General features: G+C 40.9%; 1 protein-coding gene across 2 annotated transcripts in view; it reads left to right on the forward strand.

Annotated features, from left to right (window-relative positions):
- The window catches only part of CTNND2 (catenin delta 2), a 688,599-nt gene that overhangs the window by 630,328 nt on the left and 38,284 nt on the right, over positions 1-19,987 (forward strand). For both annotated transcript variants that reach the window (XM_087815345.1, XM_087815346.1), the window contains one exon: positions 16,559-16,769. In XM_087815345.1, coding sequence (XP_087671471.1) covers positions 16,559-16,769 — 211 coding nt within the window. The remainder of the gene's footprint in view (positions 1-16,558; positions 16,770-19,987) is intronic.

Here is a 19,987-nt window from a genome sequence, read left to right on the forward strand (position 1 = left end):
TTCTCTCTTGATGGGTGTGTTGTGCATTTTCTAGCTTGGATCCCTTAAACTATTTGCCTTCCTTGTGCCTTTGTTTCTTTAAGTATGAAATAGAGATAATGATAGTGTTGACCTCCTAGGACTATCCTGGAAAATAAAGACACACAGAAGACTTAGAACAATACTTGGGACATGGCGGGCCCTGAGTTGATGTTCATTGCTGTGGTTACTCTCATGCCCCAGAGTAATAGTGGCAGTACTAGTTCTAATACTAGTTCTAGTAAAAGTTTTTTACTTGCTTCTGCTCCTTCCTAGATTGCTCTTGGTTCAGGGGAGGCCTCTGTTCTGTGAGGAAGAGATTAAAAACTTTCAGCGTAGGATTTAAAGTTATCCCCAGCTTACTGTGATGAGGCCTTTTTTCCCAAATCATATTTCTCACTTTATTGCAGGCACACATCTTTTTTTTTATGAAGATGCTTAACTTTTCCCAATAAGAAATGTACTCCTGTCTCCAAGATTCTCTTTGTGGGCATCATATCACTAGTCTTCCAAGAAGCCCACTGGTAAATACTAGAACAGTGGGGGAAGGTGTTGGCAATAAAGAGCTATCTGCAAATGACACGAGTAGCTGGAATCCCAAGGACCTATAATTATATGCTACACATGTGTAGAGTTTGATAAAAAGAGAGAGCCTGTTCTATTATTCCTTAATTTTAAGAGGAAAAAACTGTCAAGAACTCTCGGCTTTAATTACTGAAACAAGCTCGCCTGAGACCAATTCAGACACATGAACGCGAACTAGAAGACCAAATACATTTTGTGACCCAGAGCATGTACACTCTCCACAGGGTTCTGTCTTTCTGGGTAAGCGTGTCTCCCTTTGATATGCCACTAACGCTGCACTGTCTAAATGGTGTTCCCCAAAAAGGGCCAGTTCGTGGTGTCTTCAGTACACCATAAAGAATCTCAGGAAAAAAGTACATTTTTAGGCAAATCCTTTGAGATAATTCTCAGGAAGGATTTGAGTGCATTATCCAGTGTAGGTGAATTCCTTCTTGTATTGAATATGCTTTGCTTTATACTAAAGAGCTCAGCCTCTTCCTACAGACATTGAAATTCATCTATTTCACTCGTGGCACCATTTTAAGCTTTTTTTTAACCCCCTCTGGAACTTCTCTGATAAGCTTGCCTCCACTTACAAAAACATCAAAGCCTTGAAAGAAATTCTTAGAGGAGAGGAAAGAAAAGCACCTTCGGTTTAAGTTTCAAATGAGACCAAATTGATTAGTCATCTGAGAGTAAGTTGGCCTGTTGGTGAGCTTACAGCAAGGCCTCTTCTTATTCTGATTTATCTCTGAGACTTTCCATAAATTGCCTGCTTTCAGTCCTCTTTCCGAATGGCCAATTCAATCTGAAAGGAAGCCAACCACTGCCCTATTTAAGTCTTGTTTATTCTAAATTATAAGAAAGAAAGTAACTCATGGGAAAAGAGCATTATAGGCACAGACCAAAAAAATAATGCCTTCTTAATTAACATATACAAACCTTAAGTGCTACGCAATGATTTTTATAGCATATCTAATGAAGGGCAAGCGCAAAAGGCTTGTTGCCTCACGTGCCCTTGAATGGGTTCAGAACAAGCCTCCCCAGAAAGTGCCACTTCAGTATATGGATTATTTTGAGTTAATGACAGTTGAAGCCCAAAGGATTCAGGAAGAGCGTTTACCTCCTTCCTAACTGCCTAACAAAATTTAGAAAGAGGGCACAGCCCAGGAAGAGAGCTATTACCAGAGATAACTACAAAGAATATGGGCAGGGTGTGGGGAGCTCAGCAGGGCCTGTTTGTCCACAGCCCTCTCTGTGTCCCCTTGTCTCCGCATGGCATGACAAACATTTGTATACCAATCATTTGCTTCACCCATCTCCCTGTAAATTGTCTTCCTCCCCTGTAAAGTCACAGACTCCTAATCCCTTCTCCTTAGCTCAGGATGGCATAAGCCTCAGTTGCCTGACTGCTTGTGGTTCTCATATGCTTATGGGGCCCCTGTACATATGTAATTAAATTTGTTTTTTTCCTGTTAATTTTTCTCATGTAAGTTTGTTAGAACAACCTAGAAGGGTAGAGGAAAAATTCTTCCTCCCTGACAGCCTTCTCAACTTCAGTTTCTAGTAGGAAAACAGTGGTTCCTGTGAAGCCTAATGCTGGCTCCCCACATGGCCTGTTACTAAAACAAAGCTGTATTTATTGCTCACCATGGCAAGGGACAGCGCCATTCAAGAGAGCTTTGTCAGTGTCTTGAGTGAGGGGACATCAGATTTTATTGAGAACTTGATCTGCTTTAAGACAGTTTCAGGAGTGATAGGAGCAGGAATTCAAAGTCATAGGGTACAAATGGGTGGTTCATTCGTTCTACTAAAGACTTGATGGGCCTTTCCACAAATTTCTACATTGAACAATCAAGTTACTTGCTGGGCAAGAATCTCCTGGAATAGGAGGTGCTGGTCATGAAGACAGTGAGATAATAAAGTGATGTTAATGAAGACAGGAGGCTGTGCTGTGTCCTTGCTGTCCAAGCTGTGTGCATGCAGGAAGGGATGGTGGGGAGTTGGGAGTGGGGGGTGGGGGTTTCAGTTCTCCAAGGCCTGCAAGGAGACATGCATCTCCAGAAATGTTCTCTTTCATCATGGACAGGTAGACTGATGACATTGCGAGGAAATAGAGGTTCAAGTAATACAAAGCTATCAATTACCGCAATTTGCTTTTATTTAATTTTAACAGCATTTGGCTCTAGTGTCTCCACCTCTGCACCCACACTCAAGTACTACCTCCCAAGTTGGCATGGAAAGTATGACGGGGGATCTCTGCTCTCAGGGAGTGGGTCCTTCCACTGGAGATGAGCACCAGCCGATTTGAAACCACACTTACATATCCACAGACGTTTGTATTACAGTGCATCCTCTAAGGGCTGTGGGAATTCCCAGAAAATAAACATAACTGAGTGACATGCTGATTAAATACATAGCTTTAAGTTGTGAATAAATAATAAGTTAAAGTTGAGTATTTTTAAAGGAAAATTTAGTTTGAAGTTTCTTCTCCGTTGATTTAGGACACAAGTCTGATCATGTCACTCCTGTTTGTCTTTCGAATACATCCAAAGTCAGCAAAATCTCAGACTATCAGTAAATATTTGTTGAAAGAACAAACAGTTGGTTTTCACACTTTAAATTCATAGAGAGCAGATATTACAGGATCTATATCTATAAAAAATCTAATTCTAAAAAGGTGAAGGGAAATATCTCAATTTTCATAAAAAGAATGTTTTGCAATTCTGATTTCTCAGTTATTAGAAAATTTTCATATACCCTACAAACTTCTTTATTAATGTCAAATATCTGTATTTTTCTGTTTCTTCTTTCTTACTGTCGGTAGACATGCCAAGAGACGTTCCAAATGTGTGAGATTGCACCAGCGGCTCATGATGTGGTCACAGCTCCTGTCAGGGCCAAGGTTCTGGTCAATTCATCTCCACTCCCACTACCAAGATTAGTGGCATTAACCAGGAGACACCTCTCCAGTTTCCACATGCTTGTTGCCCTGGCCAAATTTCAGTATGGCTGATTGCTTGTCCTCCATCCAGAATTCTCTTCAACTTCAATTAACTCTTATACCTGCATGTTCTACTCTTTGTGAGTGCCCACTGCTGCTCTTAACCACCACCCAGGTGCTGTGCACCATCCTAGAGATGGCAGCATTTTTAAGTGAAGAGCCTGGTTGAGACCCTAGAGAAAGCCACTAGCCAATCTGGGCAGCTTCCTTAAGACTGTACATGTTCTCATGCTGGACCATGGGCGGGTGGTGTGGGTATAAACAGAGACCAACCAAATGAGAAAGACAGAGGCTGTCTATTCTGAGCTTCCTATAGCAGGGGAGTCGGCCACCATCTCTTGTGTTTGGCAGAGACTCATAGGCAGGCAGAGGAGTGGGGAAGCTCCGCAGCAGGGAACAGGGAAGGCTCAGGGCTGCCCTGAGGGGAGCCTGCTGGCCTGGGGAAGCAGGCCGAGGGCTAACGAGAAGCAGGGAGTCCTGTGGGATTGGTAAGGGGAGCACATTTGGCTTTCTCTGGTTGGTCCTAAATTGGTTCCTAAATTAGGGAAGATTCCAGTTATTAATCAAGTCCTGGCCATTCGGGGCCAATTTTTACAGAAGTTGCTAAGCTTCCTGGATTGTCACTAGAGATAGCAATCGGGCTTCCTGCAAGTCTGATTCACACCAGGCTGGCTTCCTGGGTTTCTAGTAGGTAGACGGTTGGTTTCCTGGGCAGGTTGCTGAAGGTTTTGGATCAAAATTCTGCTTTTACACAGGGTCTGACATCTGTATATTCGGTCTCCCAGTAGGGATACCTGTGAAAGTTATAATATAACAGAGCTCTCTGATTCTAAAATACACTTTATTTTAAATGGGTTTTTAGTTAACAGTTGTAATAAAACTAAAAACTAAACATAGCCAGGCAGTGAATTATTGGAGTGAATTACCTACTGCAGATTTTTCTCCCGTCAGTGTTAGATATCTAGGCTAGTCTATGGCAGCGGGCACTAATTAGAAAAGAAAACATTGCAGAAATATAAGAACCAGGGAGTTAGCCAATGAGAAAGATACAACATGACTTGGTGTCTCATTGGATCTATTTTCCACTGGGACCTGAGTTGATGGATACCTGAGTGTGTCTCTTTCAAGGAAATATTCACAAGCTCTAGGTCTAAAGGTCTAGGAACCAGCAGATCAGAGTGGAGACAGAACATGACTTGAAAGAGGGAAGAAATCTATCAGATTGGTAAGGAGGAAAGAAGAAAGAACATCCCGTTAGAACTCCATAGGCTAAATAATTGTATGGTCTAAACTATTGAAATAACAGATTGCTAAGACTGGATTATTGAAGTAGTCCTTTTATTCAACTCACAGACTTTTTCACTGAACATTTATTAGGTGCCACTATGAGCTTAGAGCTGGAAATCTCCATTATTATTTGTTAACAGTTGTCTGCAACCTCACAGGGAAAACAGTACATATCTTTACTAAGAGAATGAATAGCTTGTGTCTTACAAATTTAGTACTTAACTAAAATGACTACCAGGAGATAAAAATGACAAGATATTACCTCCTTATGGAAAGAGCACTCTCTGTGTTACTTTTGCACAGTGGTATTATTGAAACCAATTACTTGTTGATCACATACCATGCACAAGGGACTGGGTCGGTGTCTGGAAAATAGAAAGTATTTCCAAGCCTGGAGGAATTTCAACAAGACTGTAGATAAGGGATAGACACATAGGCCTGCAGTGCATCAGTAGATGGTAAACGCACCTCCTAGTATAAACTCAAGGACTGCCAGGGTCTCCTTGGGGAGGGTGCTGTTTCCTTGCTGCTGGTGAGCAAGGAAGTTATCATAACACATTCAGCAAGTCTTACATTTTCATTTGTCAGGTTGAAAGTTAATACACTGTCCATGCCAGTGCATGTTTAGACATTTATTGTTTTCTGCGTGCATGTTCCCACCATTGCACTCTGAAGACAAGCGAGAGGGGAGATTTGACAAGCAATTTGTATTATGTCAGTTACACCAACTCGCATCCCTCCTCTGCCCCTCTAATCACACAAAAGCCTCCTGAAGCCCACGAGGCGTGAAGTTCCCAGGGCTTACGAGGTTACTGAGGCAAAGTGAGAAGAACAGAGTAGATGTGAGGAGACCTTAGCAAAAAGAATCTCCCCTTCAGCTCCTTGACACGACTGTCCTATGACTTTCAGAAAGTGATTGACCTCACCATTTCTAGTAGCTACCTGGTGTCATGAGGTGAATATTTATGTCTTCCCCCAAAATGTATATGGCAAAGCCCTAACCCCTGATGTGATGGTAGTTGGAGGTGGCGCCTTTGAAAGGTGACCCTTATGAGAGTTCCCCTTATAAGAAGAGGAAGAGAGAGAGACTTTTCTCTCCATATACATGCAACAGGGAAGGCCACATGAGCACGCACAGAAAGAGCTGTCTACAAGCCTGGAACACCAGGGACCTAGTCCACCGGCGTCTTGATCTTGGATTTCCAGCCTCTAGATCTGTGAGAATCAAATGCCTGTTGGTTAAGCCACACAGGCAGTGGTATTTGGTTATAGCAGCCCAAGCGAAGACTTCTAATCTCTCCTTACTGTGACTCTCTAGGGCAGTGACTCTCAACAAGGGGCATTTTGCCCCCCAGAGGATATTTGGCAATTCTGGAGATGATTTTTCTCATCACACACAGTGTGGGTGGTGGACTTGCTACTGGCATGTAGTGGGCAGAGACCAGGGATGCTGCAAACCACCCCACAGTGTTCAGGACAGCCCCCCACAGTGAAGCAGGATCCAACCCAAAATATCAAGAGTGCCAAAGTTGAGGAGACCTGCCCTGGATCCTGTGCAGATATCTCTCAAGAAGCCCTGGAAACCTGACCAACCCCACCTCCCCCAACGGCTTTATTCTTTCCTATCTCTTTCTAATAATTCTGAAAATCATCACATTTAGGAAACCCATCAAAGCAACACTCTTGGTGGGCGATGAAATTAGCTGTAAACAGCACAGGTGTGACCCTCCATACAAATGATCGCACTGTGTCCTCTCATCTGTGCTTGAGTCACCCTCCCCCCCGTCAGCTCACCAGGGGAGCGGTGTGGGTGGGTGAGTTCCAGCAGCTCAGGGGGTCTGACTGGGGTGGATGACTGCACATGAGAGGATGGCCCAGAAACACTTCTGAGGCCACTTCTTTCCAAACCATTTATCTCTCTCTCTACACAGACCCTCTGGTTTCCCAGGCAACCAAATGCATTACTGAAAGGTTTGCATGCAAGATTTTATGGTGAAAATAAAACAACATAACATTAAATTTAGGACTAACATTAGAGATCTTCAAATCTCTGAAAACAAGTACCTCTACTTGGAGAATGTAGCTTATACTTCAGTTTTAAATTCTATCTTGGGATGCTGACGTGTTTGCAGTGGTTGGGTTTGGGTGGAGTTCTGGTTGGTTGGTTGGTTGGTTGGTTGGTTTGTTCATAGCTACTTTTTAGAAGTAGAGATTGGAGGAGACTCATTTAGTGCAACAGAACCTTACTTTGCTAATATACATTGTAAATCTCTGAGCTGGGTGTCAAGGGCAGCATTTCCCACACTTAGGCTACAGTGAAACCCTTGTTAGAATACAGCATCTTATAGAACCAATATCCCAAGTATCTGAGATCTGTCACAGAGATGGGTAACAGCAGCAGGAGGATAATGTGGATGCAGTTCTCATTGAAGGGCTATTGCTGCATCTTCTTGCATTCTGTAGTCAAAGAGCCCATGTAAATTGCTTATGGATTTATCAGTAAACATAAGGTTATCAGATGTCATCCTGTCCTCAGTTGATATTACTGCTGGAAAGATCAGTTGTATACAGAAGCTAACTAGACACAACTTTGGTGAATGTCTATAGAGTGAGTGGAAAAATGACTCACAGGGTGGGTGTCCTGTAGGTGGTCAAGATTACACTCGTGAAAAGAGCTCAGAGGAGGAGTGAAGAGGGCTGAGTTGGAGAGAGGAGTTTCTGGCCAAGAGGCTCACAGAAATGTACCAGGAGACAGCTCTGAGACCTTACACGCCTCATTTACTCTCTTTGGACTGCATTCGTCTTCTATGTAGATCAGAAATTGCACCTGCCTTTTTTATACCCTTAGGGAGTTTCAAAGCAGCAACTGAAACAATAGATGTGACTTTTCTTGAAAAAGTTAAACCACTCTGTAATGTAATCTGTGAGTAGACACATGAAGAAAACTTAGAGCTGATTCCCTTTCTGTGCCCTTTAGCGAGACTATGGTTTTGACAGTGAGATAGATCAATGAGAAAGCAAGAGTAAGGGAATGCAGTGGTATAAGTCACCCTTAGACTGTGTGCATTACTCCGTGTGTTACTCTCATCCCAGCGTGCTGATATCAGGTCAGAGGACTAACTTCGAATTCTGTTCCTGACAACAAACTTTTCTTACAGAGATACTGATCTCATCTTGTCTCAGACACTCTGCTGTCTCCTGTAATGCTTGTCCTAGGCGAGTTCTTGGGTCTTTGTTAGTTAGTAGGCTTGACTAAAAAATAAAAACCTTCCTAGGTTTCCCCTCTGAAACTAGAATCAGCATCTAAATTTTTACCTTCATTTCCTTTCTGCTAAAATTAGGCAATGAATTGAGATAATATATTTTTTCTATCATGCTTATTATTTAATCAAATTATTTAAATCCTTTTAAAATGTATTATATCAGTCCATTGCCTGCCTCATTTTCAATATTTCTCAAATATCAGTTTATTTCTGTTTCAAAAAGGTGCTGCAGCAAACCTGTTAATTAACTGCCATTTTCCTTTTGCGATTGACTCTTATACAAATTAAATACGCAGAGGTTAGCCTCCTTCCTGTCCATATTTCTCTTCATTACCTTCTTTCTTCACAACTCGACATTGTGGGAGTTTCTCAGCATCTAATTCTGTGAAATCCTCTGGATAAAGTCTCAAGGTGCCAAAAATACAATTCCTTTTGTCTGTCAAACATATGAAATAGGTTATTTATTTGAAGGTAATAACTCTTGAAAGAATTGCCTACCATATATTGTAAACCTGTAAGATTCTGCTTTATATGATTTCCATTTGGAAGGTCGAGTTACTGTCGGAATCATTGTCTCAGGCCAACTGCTTACCAATCCTGGCATGTGAAATAGGTTCCTCTATGTGTTATAGGCTGTGCGTGGTTTTGTTTTTTTAAGTCATAAAGTTAACAGAAAAAAAGCATAAGGAACTTTAGTGTTTCTTCTAGAATTTGACCTAACCTCTGCAGACAGCAACCACTGATCCTGGGCTCCCATGGATCCCGACGTCTTACTCTGCCTTTTTTCCCTCTTCTTCTCTTTCTCTCTCTATTTAGATAAACTTTAATCAATTAAAGCCAATGGCATATACATAAGAGAAGGTTCATTATTTAAAAAAAAAAAAAAAAAATTGGTGCATCTCATTAAAATTTATTCTACTCCAGCAGGAGCAGAGGGGTGTGGAGGTGAACAGGTCCCATTCTGGGAGCGAGGGACTGGCAAGACTAGACCAGAGGGTCGGTGTCACCACAACCACTTTCCAATCTGTGAAAGGACGACCTGAAGACAAAAGCATCAGCAGAATGGGGTTTTTAACCTACAAATTGTTGCAAGGGAGCCAAACTTAAGAAATCGACAAACAGCATTTTTTTTCACAAGATAATCATATCATCCATCACCTCTTGGTATTGCAGATGTCGGAGATAAAGTTGATTTGGGGGTCAGTAACTGACGGGAATGACCCAGGAATTCATTATTTGGGACTAGGCCTAGAAGGGCAATCCTTTATTTTTCTTTTTTCTTTCTTTGATTTGCTTCCCTGGGCTGATCTATAGTGTGTTCTGCTCTCCTGACTCTGGGCTGTGTCACACATGTGATATGCACACAGTCGTGACGGAGGCAGAACAAGTGCCAGTTTTCCTTCCCGGCCCCTCCCAGGGCTGACGCCCTGCCCCTGAGATGCAGGTTGAACCACAGACGTCTGTCTAGGCCTGTTCTTATTTGTGACTACCCACTTAATGGTTTTACCTTGTTTCACCAGTTGTGCAGACATAGGTATAGCCAGCCGCGTGGATTCATTCGCAAAGACTTCTTTGTGCGGTTATCAAAACTAGAGCTATATGATAATAAACCTTGAGGGTTTGTTTTGTTGGTATAGCTCCTAAGATTGTAGTTTTGGTGCCTTTATGGAGCAGAAGTATTTTGTTCCCTTTCGCCAAGACTGTCAGCCACTTCTCTCAGGCGTCACCTCCGTCACCTGTAATTCAGAGATGATTCCATCCCTCTGAGCTCCGACTTTTCGGTGTTACCGGCCACGCGGCCTGTGGAACTGGGTTCCTCGAGCCATGCAGCACAGGCCAAGTCAGTGTCCTGGTGGATGTCAGAGCATGAGGTCCACACAGGACATACACTGTTTTTTAATAGGCTTGTCCTGCCTAATTAAATTATATTTTCCTTTAAATGTGGCATCTCTGGCATGGATAAAGATTTGACTTTTTTCATTGTTCTGTTAGAAAGGAGAACAGATTCTAATTCAGTCTATGAAAGCCCATGGTCAAAGAAAGTAAACATTATTCAAGGCATTTTCTATATTATTTAACTCCTCTTGTAAGTGTACAGGCAAGACCAACCAACATGTGTTGTTATATTTACAGGATTATTATTATTAACCTTTCCCGATCATGTATCATATCTATTTTAAGACGTTTCAAAGGATTTCCTTTTTCCTTTTTCAGAGGGCCAATTAGAATAAGATTCCATTTAAAAGAGTGTTTTATTCTAGTTTTGATAACCATGACTTATTAAATCAAGCATTAAAGGCAGAGGAAATAGAAGGAACAAGGTTTTTATAACGTAGCCAATTCAAAATAGTAGGTTAACCACATTTAAATTTGTATTCTTTCGTCTAGGTGATTAATCTTTGTTCTGTTACTACTGGATTAGTTAGCAGTCCAGATTCTCAGGGTGAATAAGTTCTGGAAATTGGATTCAACCCCTTGGTCATCTGCAGTATTCATATGTGGTAATGCTACCAGATTTACGGGGTGCCCGTAACCAATGACCTATTTTCTGTAGCGTCAAATGTCGCGTACCTGTTGGAGTTCTTTAATCAGGCTGTTTTGATGTTTCTTCCAGCAGACCCCAATTACTGACCTGTGGCTCTGGCAGGGGTCTTGAGGTGAGCCCGAGAGAAAATCAGAAGCCACCTATTGATGATAAGGCTGAATAGCTCTGAGCACTTACTCATCCCAATCAATAATAGCACAACTGAGACAAGTTTAGTTTTAGAAGGAGTTAGCTGATGACTGCCATGAAAGTAAGTACCTATTATGGACAGTGAGGGCCCTGAAAAACCTCGAGGAGCGTTTCATTTACTCCACAAAGAGTGTGTTAGGATTACCGCCGCGTAAAAAGGCTCTTTTAAACCTAGAAATGGATGCTTTCCTTTGAAAACTTGCCCATCAGTATGCCATTCTTTAACATGAAAGGAAGCGTGCTTCTAAGCAAACAGAAAGGTTCATAATTCCCGGAGCAGAATCATAGAACTTGTCGTAATTAAGTGGAGGTTGAACTTCTCTTTTATTCATTTGCCAGGTCTTTCCATATCGGAGGCTTGATAAACAGGACAGCTCTCACAGTAGTATTAAACCAAATAAAACCAACAGAATGCCAAGCATACCTAATTAGTTCTTGGACATTTATTTCATCAAGTGAGGAAACTCTTTGATGTTACCCAGCAGCAGTCTGAGAACCCCCAAAGATGGTTTAGATGTAAAAGACACTTTTAAGCCCAGCTGGTGTTGCTCAGGGGTTGAGCATCAACCCATGAACCTGGAGGTCACGGCTCGATTCCCGGTCAGGGCACATGCCTGGGGTTGTGGGCTCGATTCCCAGTAGGGGGCGTGCAGGAGGCAGCCGATCAATGACTCTCTCATCATTGATGTTTAATAATAATGGACAAGTTGGATTTGTATTTCACTTTTTCACACAAAGAAAAACATGCACATCTAGTAAACATCATATGGAAGCCCCATCGGAGAAAAGCAGCTCATTAGGTTTGTGAAAGCAAAGTAGTTATCTGGCCCTGCCTTCACTTGGAATCAGTGTCCTTCCCATTGTCCACCGTCATGGAATCACACGTTATAAAAGAAAGCACGTTCTCCCAGAGATGAAAGCAAAGAAAACACAACTCACCATCACCACTAACAAACAGGTCACTCTGTTTTGCTCAAGTTCCCATTAGAAATGAATCCTTGGGCCATTTCTTCTAAGTTGTTAGTCTCTAATAAAAATAACTTCACTTCTGACTTTTGCAGTACTGACATGAGAGGACTATGGGAGTTATTATAATTGTGTAAAAAAAAACAAACACCTACTGTTTGCATCAATGATAGATGTACTGCAACCTTGTAACTTTGCCACCCTTTCCTCCTGCGTGTGTGTATAAAGGATTGCAAGTAAACGTTGCAAGTCAAAATGATTTCCTCTTTATAATGTTTCTTTCTGGGAGCCTCCTGTGTGGAGTAGTTGGGCGTATGAAGGTGCCCAGATAGACTCAGGAGACCTAGCAAACTGTCATCCGAAATGGGCACTCCTTGCTGAGCTCCTGTACCGACAAAAGCTGGTGGGAATCTCATGATGGGTAACAGCTTTGCTCTTGCTGACGACTTCTGCTTCCGTGTTGTTTGCTTATGACTGACTCTCTTTCTATATCTATTCCAGAACTAAGCCTGTTTCTGGTATTGACTTCCACACGGCTTCCCCTTTGGTGGCGGCAATATTGAGTAGTGGCTTTATGGTCTAACCACCTGCACTCTGTAAGGTAGCGACCACAGACAAGTCACTCGAGTCCCTGCCTACACCGATTATTATCCTTTGGATCATTGATAGAGTCCCCCATAGAGCTGGCCTTTGTGATGCACCATTGTAAACTCAAATCTCTCAAACCAACTTTAGAGAAAAGATTTTTTTTTTTAAAGTCAGCTGGAATGCCAGCAGCCCTGAATCAGGGACACCACCACTCCTCTGTCCTGAAATCTTACCCCCTCTTAGCTTCCCTGTTTCTGGAGCTGCTAAAAATGACCTGTGAATTTTTGCTCAGATGTTCTTAATTTACTTTTTTCTTCAATTTTAAGTTGTGTTCAAATACACATAACATAAACTTACCATCTCACCCATTTTAAGTGTACAGTTTAGTGACAGTAAGTAAAATCAATCTGTGCCACCATCACCACTTCCAGCTCCAGAACCCTTCATCTCGCAAAGCTGAAACTCTAGGCCTTTAAACATTAACTCCCTGCTCCCAGCCCCTAACAACCAACACTCAACTTCCTATCTCTATGATTTCCACTACTCAAAATACCTCATATAAGTGGGACCATACAGTATATGTCTTTATGTGACTAATCATTTTGTTTAGCATAATATCAAGCTTCATCCATATTGTCACATATCAGAATTTCCCTTTTAAGTCTAAATATTCCATTGTGTGGATAGACCACATTTTGCTTATCCATTCACCTGCTGATGGATACTTGAGTTGCTTCCTCATTTTAGCTATTTTAATGCTACCGTGAACATGGGTGTGCAGATATCCTTTCACTTTCAAACTATGTGTCTTTGGCTATAAAGTGAGTCTCTTGTAGACAGCATATAGTTGAATCATGTGATTTTTTTTAAAATCTATTCTGCTGATCTCTGTCTTTTGATTGGAGGGTTTAATCTATTTGTATATATTTTTAATTTTTATTTTATTATTTTTAATTTATTTTTGAGAGGAGAGGGGGAGAGAAACATTGTTGTTCCACTTGTTGACGCATTCATTGGTTGTTTCTTATATGTGCCCTGACCGGGGATCAAACCTGCAACCTTGGCGTATCAAGATGACATTCCAACAAGTGTAGCTTTTTTACTCTTTCTATTGTTTAGAAACTTAGGGGACAAAGAAAATATGGGACATAGAACAATTATAGGCACAAGCTACCTTGAGTTGTAATGCTTATAATTGCAATAGAAGTTCAGAGAGACAGCTTCATTGTCAAGAAAAAGACTATCTGTTTCTTCCACCTTCAGTGTCATTATTCTGAAACTTCCTTCTTGATGCATAAGAATCTCCTTTGTAAAATATCTTGTGGTTCCCCTGATCTATGGGAGAAATCGTAGACGTCTGCTTCCCATACAACCCAGTCCGGCCGGATTTCTCTGAACTCCTGTCATTGGCAGGCCACTCGAGGTCACTTGTGGCTGTAATTCTCCTATGTTCCTTTTTTTCTCCCTACCCCTCCCCCTACCAATAAGCCTCAAAGCTTCTAAACACAAGAAAAAGCTAAAAAACTATTCTTGCCACCCAAATTTCACATGAAGATAGGTAATTCAAGGGTGAAACGATGGCTTTTCTCAGCAGCATAATGCAAGTCTAAAACAACTGTATGTCCTGCCCTTAAAAGAATTAACAGATTTTGCTCAGCGGTCTTCTGCCCTTTGGGATAATTTTACTTGATTTGTTTCTCCACTTGGATGGTCAAAATATAGACTAAAATGTATCCCTCCAAATAGGCTAATAAATAGACTAAATGAAAACTCTTCAGCTGCCTAGTAAAATGTCAGTGAACTATATTGGAAATAATAGAAGTGAAATCATTCCAATGGGTTTCCTCGACAGGTTGTGGAAGGTTATATATGGCAGTGACTCCTGCTGTTTTCCAGGCCGTGGAGCACAGGAAAATGATAGTGTTTACCCAGCACGCTGGGGCCGTTCTGGAGGAAGTGACTCTCTCTGCCACCCGAATGTTACAGGGACACCTTGTATCTCATTAAGAGCTCAACTGGTTAGAAAGCCGGGCAGGATGAAACCACATCTTCAAATCTATCTGCTGTCACTTAAAAAAATGACAGTAACAACAAAAATTTTTTAATGCTGTAGCCAAACCATCTCCCTCTCCTTATTGTTGCTTTCAACCTTGGCAATGTCCAAGGTCACAAAACCAGTCTTCCCTTCCCTATGCCGTCAGGAGCGTGAATGCCCCTGTGTATATAATAATTGAAATAGTTTTCTGATGCTTTTCTCTATCACTTCCCTTATCAAGAAAAAGAAAAGAGAACCCACCCATCTTTAGCTCCTGTGGAACTCAGGTTTGTCTTACAATGGCTTGTGGGGGTAAATGAACTGATTAACTCACCAGCATGCTGAGCTCAACAAAATAAACCATTAGCCAGAGTTGAGTGAGATTTAATGATAAATAGATAAAGCAAGTTGCTCAGAGGACTGCCCCTGTACAAAGGATCCTCTCCAAACTATTTTAAGTGCTGTCATTAGAAAATAAATATGCTGCACTTAGGGGTTTTCAGGCAGACCGTTCTGTTGCACATTTCTCAGCTCTCAAAAGTGAATGAAGACATTTTCTTATCTCAGTAATTTAGACATCAGCATTTTTTGTCCAAGCTAAAATAAGCCACCTATACATAGATAGGACAAGAGCAGATACCAAAATTACAAGGGCCTGTGTTTTATTTTTTCCTGCCTGGAATGAAGATATTGTTGCTTCCTCCCAAGGGGTTCCTTTTCCTACCCCCAGGCACCAAGCACAAGAGAATTAAACAGCTAAAAGAGGCTATCCCTTACAGACATGTGAGAAGGGAAATATTTCAAATAGTTTTTAGGTGTTAGCTAAATATGTCTAATGGGGAATGGAAGACAAGGAAGGGATTTAACTTTGGACACGGGCCATCTGAAAAATTCAAGCACGGCCAGCTTTGCTACAGGCCCTCATTTACTTAGTTCCAGAAGAAAAAGAATGGAACAGAACTGGCAGCTTCAGGTGGGATCAATTAATTGTCTTGCAGGGGTATTGGTAATGCCTAAAGCACTTTGTAAACTAGAAGCACTCCATAAAGATGTTACTATAAGCACCTCTATCATTGGGAGTAGCAAGATCAATAATGATAAAGCAAAGTAAGGAAGCAAAGTTGAATTTTATTTTATTTTCACATGAAGGAAAATGTCAAGTTAGGAAGTGTTATAGGGTAGAACCAAACAATGAAACCCTATCCTGGAGAAGAGCAGGTTATCCAGTTCTCTAGTTCAAAGGGCACCTAGTTATATATTATTTGTAAAGCTTCTCTCCCTCACTTTAAGTGTTTCTCTTTGCTTCATAGAGGCCAGAACACAAGTAACATATATGATCATGCTCTCCACATATTTGTGATTTGACTCTTGTTAAATAATACAAGTCCCACCCTAGCGCCCATCAAAGCATTTTTGAGGTTATGTGTTAAAATTCCCATATGGCCCGGCCGGGCGTGGCTCGGCAGTTGAGCGTCGACCTAGGATCCAGGCGATTGGGGTTCGATTCCCGGTCAGGGCACATGCCTGGGTTGTGGGCTTGATCAGTGACTCTCATCATTGATGTTTCTATCCCTCTCTCTCTCCCTCTCCTTTCCTCTCTCTGAAATCAACAAAGATATATTATAAAAAAAAAAAAAAAAAAGAATTCCCGTATGTTTTCTTGACTCCTCTGAATGCCAAGTAGGAAGCTCCTGATCGTTAACATCTATCAATGCCTACATCCTCAGTAATCCTTTTGTGTTAAATGCTTTCCACATACTTACTGACTTGATCTTTACAACAATCTTGTGAGATATATACCATCATTCTTCTTGCTTTACAGATGTGAAAAGCTGAGGCTTAGAGGCAATGAAATAACAGGCCCACAGGTTCATTCCCACGTCCACCTAGAACCCAAGACCACGCTTTCGTCATGAGGAAATACTGTGTTCTCTGTATGTGTTCACAGTTACCCCATGGAGACTAGTCAGTGATGAGAAACAGACGATACTGCATTAATCTTGCCTCTTGGGGTTTTTTCTCCCCTGCACCTACCTCTCCCTTCGCCTTCTTCCTCCATTTCGACCTCATTTCAACTCTTCCCTTTATTTTTTCCAAAGGCAAATACGCCATGCGAGACCTGGTCCACAGGCTTCCGGGCGGAAACAACAGCAACAGTGCAGCAAGCAAGGCCATGTCGGATGACACAGTGACAGCTGTCTGCTGCACCCTACACGAAGTGATCACCAAGAACATGGAGAACGCCAAGGCCTTACGGGATGCTGGCGGCATCGAGAAGTTGGTTGGCATCTCCAAAAGCAAAGGAGATAAGTAAGTCAGATGGTGACTTCATATCACCATAGAATCGGCATTGGTAGAATGGCTCCAAGTGTGCCCAATGGCCTTGGTCATGGGTAACACTGTTGCATGTCACTGAAAAGCATTTGTCTCTGATAATCAAGAGAACAAAAACAGCAAATGGTTTCCAGTCTTCCTACCCCACAGTGAAGGCTGGTCTCACTGGTAATTTCAATTTGATTAATAAGTCATGACTTGGTTGACTACTGTGATATTGGTAAGGTAGACTTGACAGTTCAGCGTGCATACACGAGAATGTTCCTCCAGCATGGAAGAGACAGCCAGCCTAACCTGGATACATGCAGGTATTCTGTGGTGGTGGTTCCTCTGGGGTTTAGGTCCAAGTGTTATGATGTAACTCCGTCCTTTTGCTCTTTGCCTCTTCAGCTCTTCAGGGCCAGTAGGGGGAGAAAACAGTGTGATGGAGTCAGAGAGAACTCAGTGCTAACCCAGCACCCTCCCTTGCTAGCTGTGCATTTGGGGCAAAGTATTGAATTTAATATGTCGCTCTGCCTACTGTCCAATCTAAAACTGGGAAGGAGTTGTCCTAATATATATCCTGGAAAAAATGATAATAACTTCTTAAGAGAATAAACAGGTAGAGGGGATAGTGGTGAGGAAGGAAGACATTTATGCAAATGGAAAGAAGAGAGGTGAGACTTCATGTAAAAGCAACTACAGCACCACAAATAGGGATGTCCCCAGCTTGATTTCAGAATCAGTGCTATCTTACTGTATGTGACTGAAAAATATCATCACGAGCCAGAGAGCCAGTGGATCAGAGCTGTCAATTGTACAGGAACATTCACTAAACTTAATTAAATTTTGCTTCCTGGAAGTTCCTCAATGGAATCAAATAAGATTAAAAGGGTAAACCTTTTGTTACCAAGGGCCTATTTCTCCACTTTTCATCCCCTGACCCTCTCCCCCTTCCTTTACATCCAAATGCTAATAATTTATCTTTTGTTATTAAATGCTGTGAGAGATACACTTTGAGACTTTTTGAAAATTCTCTCATTATTTCATTTAATTCAGGATATTACCATTGTATTCTAAAAGAAGTTTCAGGGCTTCTGTTTAAGTACCCTGAGACCTCCAAATAGTTCCAATCAACAATTCAGTACTAGAATTGGAATAATTTTCCACATCAAATAGAGAAGCCCCATTAGACTCGGGTAATAATTGTGCAGTGTAGATAGTTGGCTTGAATTATACCTTATGATATCGTACTTACAATAAAATGCTATTCTACATAGGCAGGAAGCCACATGGTTTTGTGACAAGATGCTTTTATCAGTCCCATGGTTAAAGAAAATTATTTGGTGAATCTAATTTTAAAAATCTTTTGAGGAAACCATTTATGAAATAGTGTGTATCCACATTGCCAATCCAGAAAATGGCCCTATTAGGTCTTCATTGTTAATGGGAAGTTGCTTTCACTACAGATGATCTCATAAATGTTCTTTAATGGAATGAAATTTCTTTATGGAATTTCACTTCTTGCATCTCAGTGTTCCTTTATCTTTCTTTTTCAGTGTTAACAGTCTGGACTTATGTGTTAATAAGAAATGTTGAACTGAGTTGAGTCAAGCATTTTCCAGGTTATAGTCAGTTTCATCCATTCTTTCATGGAATTTACCTCTTTTTTATATAGTGACTAATTTGGGGATCAAAACAGGTTTCTATAGCTTCAGATATCCTGATCCGCACCTATATTTGGTTATTACCTCTCACTGCTCTTAAAATGAATCCAGAAAAGTTTCTCTGAATCTTAGCACTAAACTTACTGTTCATCATTCAACTCTATCATGACAACAGTCAGTGAGACCTCCCCATGGCCTTCTAGACACGTTTTAATAAGATAGAAATTCTTTATTGAAAATAAAATTGTTGAACTCGGGGGTGATTTTATCATTGGAAAGCAGAGGAATATCAATTTACTCTAGCTAATCAATAAAATGCTTGCAAATCTGTCCTCCTTAAGTTGTCCTTTAAAAAGCATTTATAGAAATAAACTTGATTCAAACCTGATTTTTAAATTTGAGATAGCATGGGAAAACACAGGTAAAATACAGGCCTAGCTATGGTTCTCCATTTTACATATCTATAAGTTTTATTTCTAAATATTTACAGGCTTAAACGTGGGTGATATTAATGAGTCACACGGTCAAGGTGCCAATCACAATCTGTCTGAACTGCACAACACACCATGTCTTGTTAACACAACCACTGGAAGCAGTGGTCTGGGTTCCTGCTGCTGGAATGGTTGTGTTGAACACCCACGATCAATTGAACCCACTGAAATCTTCAGCCACCCCTCATTTCACAACTCCGGTGAAGATCAGGCTGCATAATTGTTAATGACTCTTACAGGAGTTGTACACTTGCCATTTTGAAGTCTTGATAACCTGTATTATTCTGTTCACATCACTTTAAACACCCATTATGGACATTCTGTCACATCCATCTCTTTTAAAAGTACATTTTTTTTCTAATTTTAACAGTTATGTAGGAAATAGTGTTGAATGTGCCACTGTATTTTGTCATAAGACGGAAAAGCCATTAACAGTCTCAACTGTTACTTGTCAGTAAGGAAGTGTGTATCATGGCTGAGGTTATAATCACTTGTCACATTAAAAACACTCAATTGTTCAAGTCCTTCAGTCAATAGTTATAGTTCTTCAAGTAGAAGTTGCTATGGTACCAGTTCAGTGGATGGATTAAAGTTAAAGGCTAAAAGAAAGCAATGTTTCTTTGACCTTCGCATGTTATTATAACACTGAGCTTGTATTGGCATTTTAATTGAGAGGTTAAAACCTGCTATCATTACACATTCACAGTCTCTATTTTGTAACGAAGCAAGAAGTAGAAACAAAAAATTGTCAGAGGAATTTTTGCATAGGTAATACATATATTTCAACTACATTATCACTACCTGAATATTAATATATGTTTCTCTAGAGTTGGATTATTGTAGTGGATAAATATCTAGCTAACAACGATAAAACACTGCAAAACACAGCATTTTATCTTTGTTCAGCATTGATTGGGTAAGATTAAAATGTACCTATATTTGTATCCACAAAAAGATCTAAAATTCCCTGCCTTTAAGTCAAAGGGATTTAATATTACATTTAGAGTGTGGTACTGGCATAAATCATGAAATCATTTAGCAGGCATCTATTTTAGTA

This window comes from Miniopterus natalensis, chromosome 3 (genome assembly GCF_054644295.1).
Source record: "Miniopterus natalensis isolate mMinNat1 chromosome 3, mMinNat1.hap1, whole genome shotgun sequence".
NCBI lineage: Eukaryota > Metazoa > Chordata > Mammalia > Chiroptera > Miniopteridae > Miniopterus > Miniopterus natalensis.